The 18,326-nt window shown below is 42.1% G+C and overlaps 1 protein-coding gene across 1 annotated transcript in view; it reads left to right on the forward strand.

Moving 5' to 3' along the window:
• Nucleotides 1–18,326, forward strand: part of LOXHD1 (lipoxygenase homology PLAT domains 1) — a gene marked incomplete at its 5' end in the record, with an annotated part of 126,386 nt that overhangs the window by 59,842 nt on the left and 48,218 nt on the right. The window contains 7 exons of the mRNA XM_086770808.1: nt 509–657; nt 1,910–2,014; nt 2,742–2,870; nt 7,746–7,927; nt 10,831–10,947; nt 15,068–15,230; nt 17,884–18,038. Of these exons, the coding sequence (XP_086626934.1) occupies nt 509–657; nt 1,910–2,014; nt 2,742–2,870; nt 7,746–7,927; nt 10,831–10,947; nt 15,068–15,230; nt 17,884–18,038 (1,000 nt within the window). The remainder of the gene's footprint in view (nt 1–508; nt 658–1,909; nt 2,015–2,741; nt 2,871–7,745; nt 7,928–10,830; nt 10,948–15,067; nt 15,231–17,883; nt 18,039–18,326) is intronic.

The raw sequence follows: 18,326 nt of genomic DNA on the forward strand, positions 1-18,326 counted from the left end.
TGGACTAGATGACCTTTGAAGGTCCCTTCCAACCCTAACCATTCTATGATTCTATGATTCTATGTTAGAATACAGATTTGCTTTTGAGCTGGAACATGCTTGAAATCACACTCTTAAAAGTTGCACAATGCTCTGGTGGGTGGGACTGCTCATGAAGACCTCAAGATGGGTCCACCCTTTGTAAACATAAAATGCCTGGGAGACCAGAGGTTCCCTCGAGTTATTTAACTTCTGGGACTGAAAATAAAAATCAATCAATCGTATGGGGCTGACAGCTCAGAAACAGCACTTCTCAGTAGGTGCTCACTAACCTACTTATGAATTTAGTTCCCACAAACAATACCAAAAATTCCCACAAACAATACCAAAGCTCAAGGATGGAAACAGATGTATTGTTCAGCTTTGAGTAATCTTGTTTTCTTTAAGTAGCCTCTGATCTGTGCTTATTTATGTTATTAAATCTTATGAAGTCCTGTGTAAGTGCTGGGTGCTGCTGTCATTCTTGTAGGTATTATTTTCCATGCCAGCGGTGGTTAGCAGTTGAGGAAGATGACGGTCAGATTGTCAGGGAGCTGGTCCCAGTGGATGAAGCATTTGTAAAGAAAGATTCGGAAAATGATGGCCAGTCTCTTGCAACGCTGGGCCTGGAACAGAAAGGTTTATGTTAGCCTTGTATTTCTTCCAGTACGGGGTTGAAAAGGAGCCAAGTTATTAGCACTGCTGAGGGTATTGGCAGTTAGCATTCACTGGGATGTGAGTAATTCTGCCTCAACCATGAGGTTTTCAGGTGTGAATGAGGTGTGAAGTGCATGCCAGCCAGTGAGGAGTGGACACTCCTCATTTTTAGGTTATTTAATCATCTTGCAAGATTGGACCCAAAGTGTGAAAGCTAGGAAGGTGGATAACATGTCCAGTCATCATCTCTCAACTGACATGCACATTCATTGCTAATAGCTAAGGCGTAAATCCAAGCCATTTCTTATCATGGACTAGAATAGTGAAAGGCTTCAACATGAAACCGAGCAGAGAGCAACATGACCGGAGAAAGGGAAGGCACCTAAATCTATCTCATTTTGCATCTTGCTGCTCACGTCCATTGTCCTCTGAAGTAGCTTTGTCTCTCTTGGGTTTGATGCTGCAAGGTACTAAGTGCCCACCACTCCCATTGTCTTCACTGCCAGTGAAACATATGAAACTCTCCCCTAAATCCCCCCTCCGATGGTTTCAAATACATGAATAATTTCCACAAGTTGTGTAGCCAACTGATTTCCACAAATTGGCTAACTCTTTGGTTCAGAAGGACCTGCTCGCTGAGCAGCATCTTGGAAACACTTGTCTAACTATGAAAGAAAGATTCTATTTTGGAAATCTTGAGTACGCTTTTGCAGCGCAGTGAAGACTATATTAGATTTTTCCACATTTATTATGAGTTTACTTCGCTTCCTAGATGACAGTGCAATAGAAACCTCTCTAACGATGCTGTTGTGAAGGGTGTGTTCATGCGTGTGAACTGCATATGTCAAAGTGCACATACCTTCTGTTATATGTTATATACACATATATTATTTGGTTATAATAGAATAAAGGGGTGGGGGTGGGCTTTTAAATTAAATAGTACAGGCAGGGGCAGCTTAGAGGAGCCTTAGAGATTCCTAGGAAGCAAATGGGAAGGCTTGAGCACACTTCTTATCTGTAGATATGCAGACAATGTATTAAATGACTGGAGCAGTAGAAGACTCTGCAACCAGATAGCCCAGGAACTCCCACAGTGTATGACAGGAATTAGAGATTACAACATGGCTGTAATCAGTCAAAATAAAACCCAAACCAAAGACACACAGGCAATGAAATGTAGAGTTAATTCCTGCTCAGAATTCACACTCTTAAATTGAGATATTCTATCTGACAGCTAAATCAACAACATACACTGTGAAAGTGAAAACTGGGGACAAGAAGAATGCTGGGACAGATGCCAACATCTTCATCACTCTCTATGGAAGTAAAGATGACACAGGTATGGCTTCATGTGACGGAACAGGATAGCACCTCACTGCTGGATACCTGAAAACACAGGTCATGGTTTTCTTTTCTTTCCTCAATAACCATTCCTCACTCCTTTTTAGAACAACTTCATGTTCTTGCTGTCTCCGCATACGTCGTGATAGCTGGGAGCATACCACCAGCTGCTGTAAATCACTGTCAAGCTTCGTGGTGCTGATTTGCACCAGCTGCCCATCCAAAGGCTTTAATTTCAATTATAGAAACGGCACAGTTGACTGGGACTACATTACTGAGTAGAGAATGCGGTGAATGATTTGCTTTCCTCAGCGATGAATCGGCATGCTCCTAAAATCCAGCTCTCCTCTGCCTCTTTGAGTGGCCCAGAAGTATTTAATCAGCTGATGAGCAAATCCTCTTGGAAGCAGCTGAGCTGTGTGTGCAGTGGCTCGGATGCCTGTGAGAGTGACAGGGAGCTGGTGGGTAGGAGTAATTTCTTTAGCTGTGAACACAGCACAATAGCATCATTCCTGTGGCACTGCCAGGAGATCACTCAAGAAAGGAATTATATATATTTTTGGTGTTGATACAGATTTGGGTTAGGAGGGAGGGAGGGACAAAGCTCAGATCTTGAGATGAAAAACCATTTTTTACCTTTTAGCCACTTCCCCTGTTCTGCTGTTGACATTCCCAGAGGATTTGTTTCACCTGCTGAACAATGTCCTTTTGCATCACCACAACAGGGATAGTCAGCCTAAAGTCCTCAAAGATTAACAAGAACAAATTTGAGCGTGGGAAGATAGATGAGTTTACGGTGGAGTCTGTGGACATTGGAGACCTGAAAAAAATCAAGATAGGCCATGACAATAAAGGTAAGGTAATCTGCTTTGTAATGTAGTATTTCTAGTGGATTAGGCATATTGCTGTATAAAATAACCTGCCTCCAAGACTCCAAACTTAATTTACTTTTTGGTGACGGATCCTTGCTGTCACTTTGGCTGTTGCTGCCACTGTCTTTGCTGCTAAAACCATTCCCATGGTGGTGGCAATAAGAGCACGGAGGTGGCAGCTTGCAAGTAGCTTTGCAACCTCTCTCTCTGTAAGAGGCTTTTTAGTTTTGCAGCCACATCTTTGGAGAGATTTCTCATACATCACCAAACCTTGTATTTTTTTCTTGTCACACTTGGGACATATAGACTTGTCTCATTTATTTATCAATATTTTTGTTGTTTTCATCATCAAGTCGTAGCTGCTTCTTAGACACAGAGGTCTCTCTGCTTAAAACCAGGGAAACGGTGGACAGACGCATGGATTCCTTCCCCATGGGGCACCAAGGGACATGTGTGTTGATAACTCCTCTGTCCTATTGCAGAGGCAAATTAATACAAGCGGTGGAGTAATTACCGCTTCCCCATGCACTTTTTAACCTGCTGCAGATAGAAATGTAAAGTCCATTATCTCACCCTGGACAATCGCTTTCAATGATCTTTGTGATTTCTATTCTATTTTTCCATTGGCAAAAGAGAGGAAGATTTATTTCTCGGAGGTCTGGAATGCAATGCTTCATTTGCTGTTGTCGGTAAAGGCTTTGTGGGTTATTCACTGTATGTCTCCAACCACAGGTAATTCCACCGGCTGGTTTCTGGAATGGGTGGAGATTGATGCCCCATCTCTGGGAAAGTGCCTCAGGTTCCCTTGTGGCCGTTGGCTGGATAAATCGGAGGATGATGGAGCCATTGAGAGAATTATCTTCCCTGCAGAACTGCAGACAAGAGAATATATCCCATGTGAGCAGAATGCCATTTCCCCAGGATACACCCATCATTACAGAAGATAAAATCTCACTAGCTCATGCAGTTTTATAGGCCTGGCCTCTCCCTTGAATTGGCTTTAAAAAATTTGTAAATGCATCACATGCCAACTGTTCCAATTACTAAAAGAAAGTTCGTCTGGGTGGTCTAGACTAACATTTCCTATGTTTGTCAAATCAGAGAGTCATTAGAAGCTATGTGACTGGGTATGCTTGTCTTTCTGCTCCCTCTTGGCCTTTCATCTCCAAGTCCTCAGCTCATTCTAAGCTGTCTTCCTTGTCTCAAATTTCCCTTTGATCTTGTGACATTCTAATATTGCTGTTTCTGGTGTCAAAGTAGATGCTTTGGTCTTGCTTCCAAGCCTTGGTTCCCCCAGTGCCTTTGGCATTGCACACCCCTCTCTTGCTGAAAGACCCTCTTCCAGAGTTTCTTCAGTGTGGTGCTTTTCTGATAGTTTTGCACCAGTCTGCCTCTTTTACTGTTCTCCAATTTTTCCTTCTCCTTTTCACTTCACTCCCCTCTAAATTAATGCTTGGGGTAAAGCCAGTGTATTTTGGGAGCTCCTTCTGAGTACTAAGCTTATAATTTTTGAGTCTGCTGTGGCACCTCAAACTCTTCTATTCGGGCAACATCTTTTCCTGTCAGCAGAATATCAAAATCAGATAACATGGCTTTCTTCAAATAAATCACTGGAAAAATTGTTTTGCTTATTTTGTAGCCATCTTGGTCCCTTTTCACATGTGCATCCATGACTGTGTGCAGGGAAGCCACAGCCCTGGGACAGTATTTGACTTGTCCCTCCCTGATCAGCCTCATTTCAAGTTGTTGACAAATATTTCCTGACCCACCTTCAACAGGCTGTCGAAGTTGCCTTTTCCCTTCGTTAGGTTGCATGCCACGGTGATGCGGGATGAGGTCTGTAACCTGAGAGCTGATTTCCATCCCATGCCCTGACATGTGCTTCCTAGGTCACTCTGGACAACTGATAAGCTGTTCACACCAAAGCTGTCTCCTATTTTGTTGCATCCCTCATTGTATGCATTGGCTATATCAAAAGCCGTACCTCCTGCAGTTCCTTACTTAGACATCAAAAGTTAGAGCTTCCTGATCTCTCTTGTTCTGCCTCAGTTTTCTTGTTCATAAGTAGTTGTGAGAATAACCACACAGAAGACTACAGCTGCTTTGGCTCCTTTTTCGCTGCCAACACTGTGGTTCATGTTGAAGGTCTCCTTCACACTGGCTGGCCCGCCCTCCAATGTCCAGATCCTCATATCCTGCAGTCTGTAAGCTAAAATCCTCTTTCTTCTCTGAGGATCTGCCAATGTCATTTCTGTGTGCCTACCCCATGCCTTGACCAGGCTATTTTTTATTTCTCATGTCTTCCTTTCCTTTCCTAAACAGTCTAGGGCAGAAGAACAGATACTGTTTGCTCCCTTCCTCACTTTTGTCAGTAAATGGGGAGACATAGTAGTTTTTGTGTCTGAAAAAAATAAACTGGTAGACATAGTGAATAGGAGTGAATATAACCCAGTGAATATAACCCAGAGACCTTGTACGTGCCTCTCATCAGGTTTTTCTGTGTTACCCCAATCTATTTTGATGCAAATGTTGACTATATCATTTATTAATGTCTCTGTATATTACAATGATGTGAGAGTTTCTGGTGTATCATGCCTTTGAGTACACAGCTAGTGTAAACCTGATTTTTGTCAGTGGTCCATGCTCAGCCTTTGAACATAGTCAGGCCTCTCTGGCAAAAAGGTTGCACCAGGTTCAGTGTCAGCTCAGGCTGTTTCACCATTTAAACTGTTCCCACTGTGCTCTTTACTGCCTTCTGGTTCCCTAACTATTGACCTGGGGGTTTCAGTTTGCCAGAGGTAACTAAGCCAGTTTGATTTGTTTTACAATGCCAGAATTGTTTCATGCCGAACAAACGATGAAGACATGTCATCAGCAGTCCAATTAAAATAATCCCTGTGGGGAGAGAACTTTGAAAGTGCTGTGTAAATGGAATGGGTGTGTGACAGCCGAAAGCTGTGCTGCTAGTGACTTTGTTACGGTGCCGCTTTGCTGATTCAGTTCTAAGCTGACGTTAATATTCAAGGAATAAGAGCAAGTGCCACAGACTTCAGCAGAGAAGATCATTTTTAATTCATAAGCATGTGATTTTTGGTCTCCAGGATATTTTTTTTCCCCCTCCCTCTTACATGGTGAAGAAACTGTTCCAGTTTACTTGCAGCATGGTAGAGCAGATCTCACTGGGTTGGGCAGAAAGAATATTAAGTACCTTCAGACTGACTCTCTGTAGAAGAAAACTTCTTCATTTCTATTCTCCTGAGAGCCAAATTTAGAGAGCCTGGGTTTTTAATGAATGATTAGTCTCTGATACACATAATCAGAGTTGCTCCAACAGTAACAGATACGGTGCCAGGAGCCTTCTCTCTACCCTAGCAGAGAGGCTTAATCTGAAATACAACACAAAGCGCTGTAGTGTAAATAGCAAAGATGATGGAAGGTGCTGCAGCGTAGGACGATGAAGATGCCAAGCAGCTGAGAATATTGTAGTGCGGGGTGGGAAATGGTGGAGGCTGGGTGGGTGGTGTACGGAAGAGGGATGGCCGGGAGCGGATCCCGGTGATAATGCTGGGTGTTGAAGCCTGTGCTTATGGGAAGCAATGTGGACTACAGCGATTGTGTCTGCTTGTGGCAGGAGAAGTCCCTGCAGATAATTAGAGGTGGCCAAGCCTTACCTCTGGTATTTTTCATCTACACTTTTCAGAAACCTTTTAAAGGAGATAGGGACAGGATTCAGTTTGCCAAATGGCACACCTGAATTTACCTGTCCTTGTGACAGTGGAGTGTCTGAATTCCTGTTACCATCAATAAATGTTTGGTCATTCACAGAGAGTGGATTTGGAGAATGAGTCAGCTAACCACGAGGAAGACGCCTGCTTTTCCTTCTCTGATTCTTTCTTCGAACTGCGTTGACTCTGGTGATTACGTCTGGAGATGTATGCACCTATTTGATGGGCAGACATCTGAAGATGGATTTCTTACTCTGTGTGCTAAACATCATCTCACCTTGTAAACTGAGGATTTTCAGGAAATCTGTAGCAGAGCCAGGAACAAAGCCCCAGTCTTATTCCTGGGTCAATCTGGGCAGGTCTGAGTCATGCTTCAGTAGGATTCAGGACTGAGAAGCCGTGAGATGGAAAAGAATGAAAGGAGGCACCAGATTTTGGGATCATGGGATATTCTTGAGAAACCAAGAGAACAGAATAAGGAAATATTCAGGGGCTCGATCCTTACTGTTTTGCATTCACCATTTATCTGGTGGTAATTTAACCTCTCGGCCTTGGTGTTATGGAGAAGGTGATACTAGAAGAAAACTAGGTTGGAGTGGACAGTAGAGGTTTTATTTCTTTTCCTTATGATTGATTTTTGTCACTTGTTTAGTAACGAAAATAATAGGAGATTTTTTTTTATCAAGAAGGCTGTCTTGAATATTTATATACTGCCTCCAGTTGGCTTAACTTCATCCATCTGCCTCATTGCCAGAAAATTTGTGAATTCTTGTTTTGCTTTAAGAGCTGAGCTGTTGAAGTAAATCCTGTTTCAATTACTTTAGATGGTAGGTATAAGTATACTGAGTACCTTCTGATCATGTGATTAACCCCAAGATCTCAGGAAAAGAACATGCATCAAGGTCAGTTGACCTTATAGAGTTAAAGAAAATTCCTTTGGGTTCTCATAGTACTGACCAGCTTGATAGCTGAATGACCACAAGTGTGTCATTCCTACATTGTCCTCTTTAACTATTGAGTTTTCTAATCCAGATTTTGTTTCATTAGAATTATTTTTTTTTTTAGGAGCATTGCTATGCTGCTTACTAACTTCTGTTGGTTTGTTTTGATTTTCTGCCATTTCCTAAATCAGTTGTTCCTTATGAGATCACGGTCTACACCAGCGATATCTTTGGAGCTGGCACGGATGCAGATGTCTTCATTGTTCTCTATGGAAGTGATGGGATCTGCACTCAGCAGAAATCCCTGTGCCTCAACAAGAGAGAGCAGAGGATGTATTTCGAAAGGAACTCAGTGAATCAGTTCATTGTGGAGGTAAGATCAAAGATGCTCACTCTCACCTTAGGTTACCCTAAAGGGATTAACAAGAGAAAACAGAGTGAAGTGGGAAGTTTTCCTCTTTTAGGGAAAGCTATTCAACTCTTTTACTGGAAGAATGTAGGTTCAAAACTCTGTTCTGCAACGGACTTATTGTGTATCCATCAAATCTTTTCTTATTGACCTCCAGTTGGGAGCAGCTCAAAGGTATCAACATACAGTGTCCCTGTGGCCTGATGCCATGTTAAGCCTTGTAAAGGCTGGTGCAGTTTTATCATGGAGCTGAGATGTACCAACACATGCATACAGAGGCTTGTTCTTGCAGGTGAAGTTGAGAGCCCCTTTGGAAGGCTTTCCATCTTCCATTTCCCAGACCATACTTGGTAAAGTGAGGGTATCAGTCTCCATGCATGCTGGATCTAATACATCGACGTCTTCTCATCACTCTTGCTTGTTTGCTTATTTGCTTTCTCTTGCAGTTTGCAGCTCTTTGAAAGGTAACAGGAGCCAAATGCTTGCAGTATTGCTGAAACTAGTTGCCTTGTGTTTAAGGTCCCTGTGCATCGTTTCATGTTCCTGTTTCAGCAGATCACATTGAAGGCGCTGGTCCATGGTGCTCACTATTTATGTAGCACTTCATTTGGGTTTGATGGTCTGTTCATTTATTCTTACCCTATGGCAACCTAAGCATCATGCTCTCTTTCTCTGTATCCTCGGACAGACAGATGCTCCAAACACCATGATTTTTGAATATCCAAGGCCAACTTTTGGAAGATCTTGTCAAGTATTTCCTGACCTGTTTGCACGACTCTATGCAAATAGTAAACCAGTGCATATCAATGAGTGAGCTCATTTACATCTACAGGATCCAGCAATTCCTATTCATAACGTTCTTATTGCTGAGAATTTGTGAGAGGAAAAAACACAGGCAGTCCAGCTCTGGCCTATCCTTTTTGGTACTTCACACCTTTAACTTCCCTGCAACACCATCACTGATTTCATAGAGGGCCTTACAACATCTCTGTGTTTTTAGCTTGGTTTGTTTTTCTAATTGAAGCCAAATCTTCAACTAAGCTTTTTAACAACTTAAAATGCTTCCAGCCCACATTGTTGTTATATGGTATGAATCACAAAATAAATTCCCTGTGTGGTTCCTTCAAAACAAAGAATACGACTTATTTTGGTTGAGTTTCCGCACAGGTTTTCATACTAGAGGTTGCATTAATCCATAGGTATAAATCTTATACTGAGTCTCATTGTTATTTCTTTATTCCATAAGATTTATTTTAGGCTTGGTAGAATCTGAAACATCAGTACTTCTCTTAGATGAAGTGAGAGAAAATTCAGTTTGTTGTCCAGATTTATAACATCATATTAACCTGTTCCTGGACTTCATTCTATCTTCACCGGTTCCTCTTGCTGCGGGAGATGGGGATGAAGCAAAATATATTCTTCTTTCACTGACTTGTGTAGAGCCATAATTTGGAGTTCAACAGACCTTAAAAACAATTTGGGAATCTCAGGAAACACAAACTGAGAATTGCCCATTTGTTTTATTGTTTTTAACTGCTTCCACCTGTTTGTATTTTGTAAAAAAAAAAAGGAAAAAAAACCCCATTAGAGACTGCTCTCAACTATGCTCCCAAGTGATGATTTGCTAGAGATCCCTACAGCAGGGTAAGGACCACTTCTTCTTTAACATGGATCTTTACTTCTTTACTGGTCAAGCATCACTTTATTGCTATGTATTGATTAAAAGCCTCATTGAAAGATGGGTATTTGGACAGGATAAAAGAGGATAAAATAGTTTTCCCCTAGTGTATACTTATATGCACGCACGAGTTTTAGAAATGAGTTTGGATCATTTACTTACTTTGCAATCATGCTTATGCTGTCTAAAGTCAGGGCAGGGCTGGTGAAGTCAAACCCGGACTGCTTGGAGTGTGAAATCCTCGAGTAGTGCAGTCAGTCTTACTGAGTTGAGGAGTTTTCTAAAATTACTGATGTCTTTGCGTCAGTATGGGACGATTCTGTCAGTTGGAAAGAGAAGGGAGTAGTCTCCAGTGGTACAAATTGAGATGTTCGGTTTTCTCATGTTTCCAAAAAAAAAGGACTCCAAGTCCCTATGGACAGAAAACAGCTCAGTGTACTTCTCCCACGCACAAAAGAGGTTTGCAACCAGCCTTGTTTTTTTAAAAGCCAGCTATACAAAGGCTTGCACTGAAATAACCAGAAGCTATTGTTTAGGACCAAATGTCGTTTTTCCTGTTCAAGCCTTTGGAAGGCAGGTGGCTTAAAGTAATGAACAAATTACTCAAGTAATAAGGTGAGGCATAAAAAAGCAGTAGCCACTTTATAAAATAATGGTCCTGTTGACTTGCTCAGAATTGGCATCAGGATTCTGTGGTAGAATAGGAGAAAGATATAAATATAAATATAAAATATCAGGCTATTAATATTGTCCTTTGACCTCAAAGCTGTTCTTCCAGTGTTACAAGAATGCACACAAGTGTTTAAAAAAAAAAAGGGATATGAAAAGAACAATTTAAGATGCAGCAGCATTGCAGTTTCTAGACAATTACCTTTATTCTCACTCATACAGAGAATCCTGAGATGCAGGATGGCTCCTGTGCCACCAAACCTTTCTCATACAGTGGGTAATTTGTGTCCAGCAAGATTCTCTCCATTTTTGTAACTGAATTTCAGGAAAACCTAGCTAGAATGCAAGATAGGGCATAACTGGCATCAACGCTGATATTCACTCCCTTGGGAATTCATGCAGACTGGAGAAATAGGAAATAAGCTAAAGAAGTTGTGTCTCAAAAGCCACCTGAAAAGCCACCTGTTGTTCACGCTATAATCTTTCTCTTTTTTTTTTTTTTCTCTTCTTTTTTCTGCAGCTGGAGGATGTTGGTGACATTATTGAAAAGATTCGCATAGGACACAAGGGTGGAGGGCTGAACTCCGGGTGGCATTTGGACCGTGTGGCGATTCGGAGGCTGTTGCCAAACGGAAAGGTAGGCTGTGCATCCCAGCGCTCTGCGATATGTTTCCGTTAGCAGCCACTTCCGTTTCCCAAAGCGCATCTTCTGTATACGAAGCATGATTAACAGTGAAAAATGATTCCCTAAAGAGCAATGCACACTAATAAACTTGCTAGAGCTTGGGGAACAGGGGACAACAATCATGTATTACCAAGTTTTATTCTTCAAATGTTGATTAGAAGACTCTGCAATCATTGCTTTTTAAAAAATGCTGTTCTCATGGTACCTTTTGACTAGAATAATTTCCTCCTTGCAATGGATGGGAGCAAAGCAGTGATGCTGCTCCTCAGTCTTTTGGAAGTGTTCTCTATTCTTTATCTTCTGTGTGAAGGAGCGATCTACTTCCTGGGTTTGGAGGCAACGTTATCATGACTCTCTTGGTGGACTGAAGGGGGAGATTCCTGAGTTTGTACCCATTGCTGTGGAAATACAGCTAAAGAATTACAGGGCTGAGCAGATGTCCCTGTGCTGCACTGCACCACTATCGCTGGATGTCCCTGAGTGCCCAAGGCTAACTTAGAGAATGATGATTTTGGGTGACATGAGAGGCCAAAGCTTCATATTTTCATTTGTAGTTTTGTTTTGAGCTATCACAGGGAAGGAGGTGTGGGAAGTGGGTGTACCATTTTAAAATAAAAAGTATTGTTGCTAAACATGGACAAGAAATAATTCCATCAGTCTCTTAATTGTAGAAGAATAAATGCAGGGAGCCAGTACGATTGAGACAAGCAAAATGTCTGTCAGCACAAGTCGCTCAATCACTTATGTAAAAAACATCAAATTGGGTCCTAGGACTTCGGTTGCTCATGTCAACAGGATTAACGTAGTGCAGCTAGATTGGTCATCTTGATCTTGTCCCCATAAGAAAATGTTCCTTGGCCTAGATGCTGGCTGTAGGAACAAGAATTAATCCAGTTGCAGGGAAGTTCTCAAGAGAATCCCCTCCTCAGAACCGGTTCAGAATTGGAGCAGCAGCTGTGTTTGGGCTCCCTCCTCTGCCCATATTCCGAAGAGATGCCAGCTTTATCTCCACCTCACTGCTTGGGTCTGCCCCCTCCTGAACTGACTTCTAATACCAAGTAGCAGTGTAAACATGGCTTGCTCAGTCGTGGTGAATCTACTTCTCATCTTGCTTCCTCCTTCAAAATTTTCATATGAAAACATATGAATGTTTTACTCTCTTTGCCTCACAATCAACTCAAAGGTCTGCCTGGAACCTTCCTCATCATGCTCAAGCCTGCATCCTCCTGCACAAGATCCTTCAGAAGCCAATACCCTTTGATTGTTTCTCATTATCATCTCGTTGCCGGTCTGTTATTACCACACCCGCTCTCTCTGTATTGACTAACCCTTGCCTTGTACAGCTTCGTTGGTCAATGAACAAGATGACATTGGGTTTGGAGATATTGGTCCATGTTATTGGTCCATATTTTTGGTCATAGGCTAGGGAAGACGAAGATGGGGATGCACAAAGGTGTGGAAACCAAGGGAAAAGAGATTCCTGAGCTGTCTCTTCCTACATCTACTGTTAACAGAGCACTTTGGGAAGCTCCCGAGAGCTCCGTGTTGGGTGCTTTTCCATTAGCCCAGAACAGACGTTGGGGCTGCGCGGCTCCGCAGTCGTTACAGCCGCTTTGAAGGACAGAGGGTGAGAAACCTGGGAGGGTGGAGGAAGGGAGGAAAACCATGAACAACTTATAAATGGAAAGATTTACAATTCTGCTGATCTTTTGATTATGGCATGGGAAAAAAAGAAGAAAGCAGAGCGCTGCATGATGCCGCTGATCAGCCGCAGGATATTATGACCTGCCACAGGATAGCAATATGCTGTCAACGGTTCTAAAAGCTGTGCTACCTGATTAGACTGCTAAGATGTGTCTAGATGTATCTGTAATGCTGCAAAAGAAAAATGAGGTCAGTAACTTTTCCGATTAAATTGAAAGCACTTGGGTAGGAAACTGGGATTGTTGCATGCCAATAAAGCTCTGTCTTGGCATGCCAATTATATCTAATAATTATATTTCATTTGTTACAACTCAGAGAAGGGCAAAGCACTTATTTTTAGCACGCTATCATACCCTGCCTCTAGCTCAGGGCCGGACTCAGACTCCAGTGAAACAAATTCTATTCAGAGCTGCGAGAGGATTTTACCGTGGGTAACACAAAACAGTGCACTTTACGTCACTTAAATATTAATGCAATCACTAACAAGGAAACTCCAATAAAAGCTGTGACAATGGCATGGTGATTAACAATAATGATACAATAAACTCTTGCAGTAACTGCGCATTATGCCCCACTGTGCCGACACTCAAGTCCCTGGATATCCCATTTCCAATGAACAGTGTTCATATCAATGACATGTACAGCCAACATTATCAATGCTTAGGAGCACTTAAAAGCTTCCGTGAGAGAGGTGACTGAAGTGGGAACTCTACTGGGAGGAGAGAGTTTCAGCACTGAAGCATCGTTCTGGAAAACCCTCTCTTCCCAGGCTGCAGGCGGAGAGATAAGCAACGTTCATCGGCTCTGCGCACGGTGAGATAACACAGGTTACGTGGTCAGGCAGCCGGTGCAGAAACGAGGAGGCAGAAGTAGTAGTGCCACCAGTCATTAGGTGTTGTATTTTTCTTGTACAGCACAAATAACACTTCAAAGTAACATATTTGAAACCAGCTAAAGTGCTGCCCATTCTGTTTGACACTGTTTTGTACAAGTCATACTCCACACTGCCCTATGGAGTTAAAAATTGCAACCAAGCCCAGGGTTAAACAGCTTCAGGGAGCAGCAGAGGGGACAAGAAATGGTGTTTTATTGATAGCAGAAGGTTTGGGCTGACGGTTCACCCACAGACTCAAGGCACTGGATCACACCAGCCCCTTGGAGGGGCTCAGCTCCTGCGGACCCACCACTCTGGAATCTGTGCACGGCGGTACAATGAACCTGTTCGTGCCAGGTCAGCAGTGACGGGAGCGCATCTCTGATCTCAGGCGCACAACCTGTTCCTCCCCAAGGAGCACGTCAGGGCGGACTGGATCCGGCAGCTGGGGGCACTACAGTGCGGTAGTGCACAGTGACAACTATATTCAGTATTACTGCAGCGAGAGCTATTCCCTTCTTTTACTATGTATTAATATTTTAATATTTAAATAGTAAAAATAGTGAAGAAAGGGCACTGTATTGGTTTGATAAATAATTACATGAGAATAATGGAGGTGGACAGTATTCATGTAAATGTTATAAAGTGGTGGCACACAGAGTACTGGAACCAGCAGAAAGCTACATAGAAGAGAAATGCTGATGTTGCCATTGAGGAACAGGCCATTTTTTTCGTCCTTTATTTAGTCACTGTTAGATTAAAACTAACTTTTTTTTTCCTGTTCAGACTTGTGGGCTCTGCAAGTTGCATCATGCCCAGCACACAGAAAGCCGCCTGCCTCTTACCATCCTGGGGGACTCTGTTCTTAATGAGTAGTCTGGGACTGACTGTGTTTACCAAGTGGAAAACACATGTTCTATTGCTTGTTTTTGTTTGATGATATAAATCATATTTGTTGCTACCAAAGTGAAGTCAAAACAAAAGATCAAAAATTAAAATCACTCTTCTCTTTTACTCCTCCTAATGCACGTATGGGAATTGCCTGGAAAGCAGCTTGAGTCACAGAATTATAGGGCAAAATCTCAAAGTGTTGACACAGAAAAAAATCCCTACTGACTTCAAAGAGAATGCTGCTTGAACACGGATTGGATAGGGATTGCAGAGTCTCAGTAAAACACAGCTTCAGCGCGAATGCTGCAGTCCTGATCAGGGATTTGCAAGATAAAAAAGGGAAGGGCAGGGATTACTGCATCGTACAGCCTATCTCACGCAGTCATTGGGAATACTGTCCCCTGCTACATGTTCAGAGTCCTCAGATGTCCTCTTTCTGGAGGACATATATTTCTATGTACTATTTCATGTTGTATCTACATACGCATGCATACATACATGAGTTGAAGATCCTTGTCTACGTGTCCGAGTGTTTTCAAAGGGGAGATGCAAACGTGTGTTCATGTTGTTTTGAAGATGTTATCTCTGTCATGTTTACTTCAGGGCTCGGAAACTGTCACATTTCCATGTGAAAGATGGCTTGCAAAGTCTGAAGATGATGGTGAGATTGTCAGAGAACTGGTACCATCTGATATTTTTACTGAAAAACTCATGAAGGATGGGACACTCAAGCAGATAGAGGAAGAAGTTGAAGACCCATTAGAAGGTAATACAATCCTAGGAGTAGATAGGGACCTGTTAATCTGATTTTTTTTTTGAACAAAACTTGTAGATCTGTGGTTTAAGCAAATGCAACACTAGTACAACTGTTCACATTTCTTTCCCTTCCTATTCTCTGGCCTCTCTTATACCTGAAGCACTTTTGTACAATAATACCATTATTTTCCTATAGGCCATTTACAAACCTATCACAGACACCCTTTCACACAGGCATAGTTTTCACATCTCTTCTGATGCCTAACAAAACTGTCTAACAAAATCCTGTCTTCCCGACCCTGCAAACATCTGTACTTGTTTGCCCAGCTTCACCTGTGATGTGCACTCTGCCCCTTCTTTTCCTACCCTAACAGCCTGATTCATGCTCCAATTTCTTCCTAAAGTTGTTTTTCCTACGGCTCTTCAGGTATATATGAACATTCTCTAAAATTTTGGCTCTGAGTAGTGGCCGTCACCTCATTAAAGTACCTCTGGGAAGGAGAATAAATTTTTCTTCAGCTCTGAGCCCATCTTACAAAGTGTCCACATTCAGTGTTTGGCCTTCCTGGTAGCCAAAGCAACTGAAAAAAACCCCAAATTTTCATCATAAACTCATTGCTTCTCTGTGTGCCCAGCTGTTCCTAACTGTTTTCCTGTAGAAGCTCCTTTTTCCACCCTGTGTTCCCCCTGCCCTTGAAAGAAGTTGTGAACCTTCCTACATCCTGAGCAGAGCAAATTTAACTCAACTGCCATCTTCATTCTTGGTTCTTGCATCTAGCAGCAAGACAATTCAACAGAGAAAATTGTTCCTCTCCCCGTTGCTTTTCTTTCAGGGTCTGATTTGTGTTTACGGTACACCATTGCCAGGGTGGAATTTATATGGAATGTGTTTTCCATGGCCAAGGGAAGAGGTGCCTGGCTGTGAGGAAGGCTGGAGCCTTTGTTCTGTGCCTTTAGAAGAGAGAGGTGTACTTTTTCCCCTGTTAGGAACTATGTGATAGCTCAAGGGAGATTTTTTTTCCCACAGGGGCAAAGACAGTTTTAATATCTGTTAGTTAGCAGCATGACTGCTATGGCATTTTCTTTAACTTACTAGCTTCTGTTGGTTTACCTTGCATTAGTTACCACGTGTTAACTAACCTAGGTGACTCATTTTTTTCCTTCTAAATGCAAAGCCTTAAAAAAAGTTTTGCAATCTACAGGTTTTTTAGATAACTGAAGGTTCCTTTTGGCTGGGAGCGAGGGGTAAGTTTGGGAACTTTTGCTTTATATATAAAATATCTGGCATGGGATCTGCATCTCTATGAGTCCGCATACATCTTGGACATTGATGCAGTGTAAGTGACAGCAGTGGAAAATGAGCTTGTGGTCATTTACGTAGTAGACTGCATTTCAGTCCTGAAGATCTCCGGAACTGGCAAGTGGAAACCAAAGAAGGGTGAATTGACTAACTAAACTATATGCATTTCTTCTTTTATTAGTAATGTAGCAGTTGTCTCACAAATATGAAGCTGTAATTCTGTAGGATGTAATGTCAAAAGGCAAACCAGAAAGCGTGGCACTGCACCTAGCCTGCTGAATGCTCATGATCCATTTCTTAGAGAATTGGATGGAATTCTTTCATGGACTGTGAAGAGAATAGGCCCTGTTTTACTGGGAAAGCTAGGGGCAGAAGAAAAAAGCAATACAGATGTTTTCTTTGATGCTGATAATGTACAAAGAAGAAACCTGACTAAGACTCTGTGCCTCTTCCTCATTTGCATTGCCCTGGGATTTGCAAGGAAGCATGCTCTGGGGCATGTGTGCCACCAGGGTAATCAGAGACTTGTACAGTTCCTAATTGTTTTCCTGGAGAGGATGCTTTTGGTAACTGTTTGTTTTCCCTGTGTAATTGGGAAGAGAGCAGCAAAATTAAAATAGGAGTATTTAACAGGTTTAGTAAAGCACATTGCTAAAGATTTGATGAGGTTTTATTGGATCATCATCGAGCAAGCTAAAGAGAAAGGGTACTTAAAAGAGACAGCTCTAAAGCTTCCTTAATTAAATACTGTTTCAGCAAAAGTACCTAGAAACCTGCTGTCTTTCTGTTTGGGGAATTTATAGAGATACGTGCCATTAACTCTAGTAGTAATTGCACATCCAAATCCCTGGAGGTTTTTTTTATGGAAGATGGAGTACTAAGAATTCACTGCACTGAATCCCTTGTTCTCAGATGTAGGTCCCTTGAGCCTCGGTATGAAAAGGTGCTGAGTTCCCCCACCTCTGTCGACATCACATCCGATAATAACTGTAATGATTCTTTGCATTTTTAATGGCACACTCTGTGATCAAAGCAATACAGAGGCATTGATTAGATGGAAGAAAGGAAAGTCAGCAAATTTCAGCCCCGTGACTCCTCAACCTTTGAATCATTACCAGAAGCATACAGGATTTTCAGCCTTAGAATGAAATCATAGAATCATAGAATCATAGAATGGTTAGGGTTGGAAGGGACCTTCAAAGGTCATCTAGTCCAACCCCCCTGCAAGGAGCAGGGACATCCCCAACTAGATCAGGTTGATGAGTAGAAAGTTTGGGGACCATTTTCTTAAGTAAATTCAGTGTCTAAGACAGGCCTTGATAATTCACCTGGCCAGAAACCACATCTCCATTTCTTTCTGCAGTTCACACGTACAAGATAAGCGTGTTCACTGGAGATATCTATGGTGCTGGGACAGATGCTAATGTTTTCCTAAACATCTACGGAGATCTGGGGGACACAGGAGAGAGGAAACTCAGCAAATCTGAAACAAACTTCAACAAGTTTGAAAGAGGACAGGTACAAATGCAATGGGTTAATAATACTTTGCATTTCGCAGTCTTTAACCTACCAAGTCTGTGACTGTCTTATAGGCTGAGCTTTCCTATGATGGATGAATTGATTGATTCCATTTACCATGTTCAGTACCTCTTGAAATGCTTTATATGGATTGTCAGCTGGGTATTACGACTGACAGGCACTGCAGCAAATGGGTAGATGTTTCTGTGAAGTCACTGATAGACAAATTATGAGCTTGGTCCATGTAAACTGGCTTGAATTGTTAGCTGCAGATTGGAGAGCACACAA

Source organism: Chlamydotis macqueenii, chromosome Z, assembly GCF_036417535.1.
Source record: "Chlamydotis macqueenii isolate bChlMac1 chromosome Z, bChlMac1.mat, whole genome shotgun sequence".
In the NCBI taxonomy this organism is placed as follows: Eukaryota; Metazoa; Chordata; class Aves; order Otidiformes; family Otididae; genus Chlamydotis; species Chlamydotis macqueenii.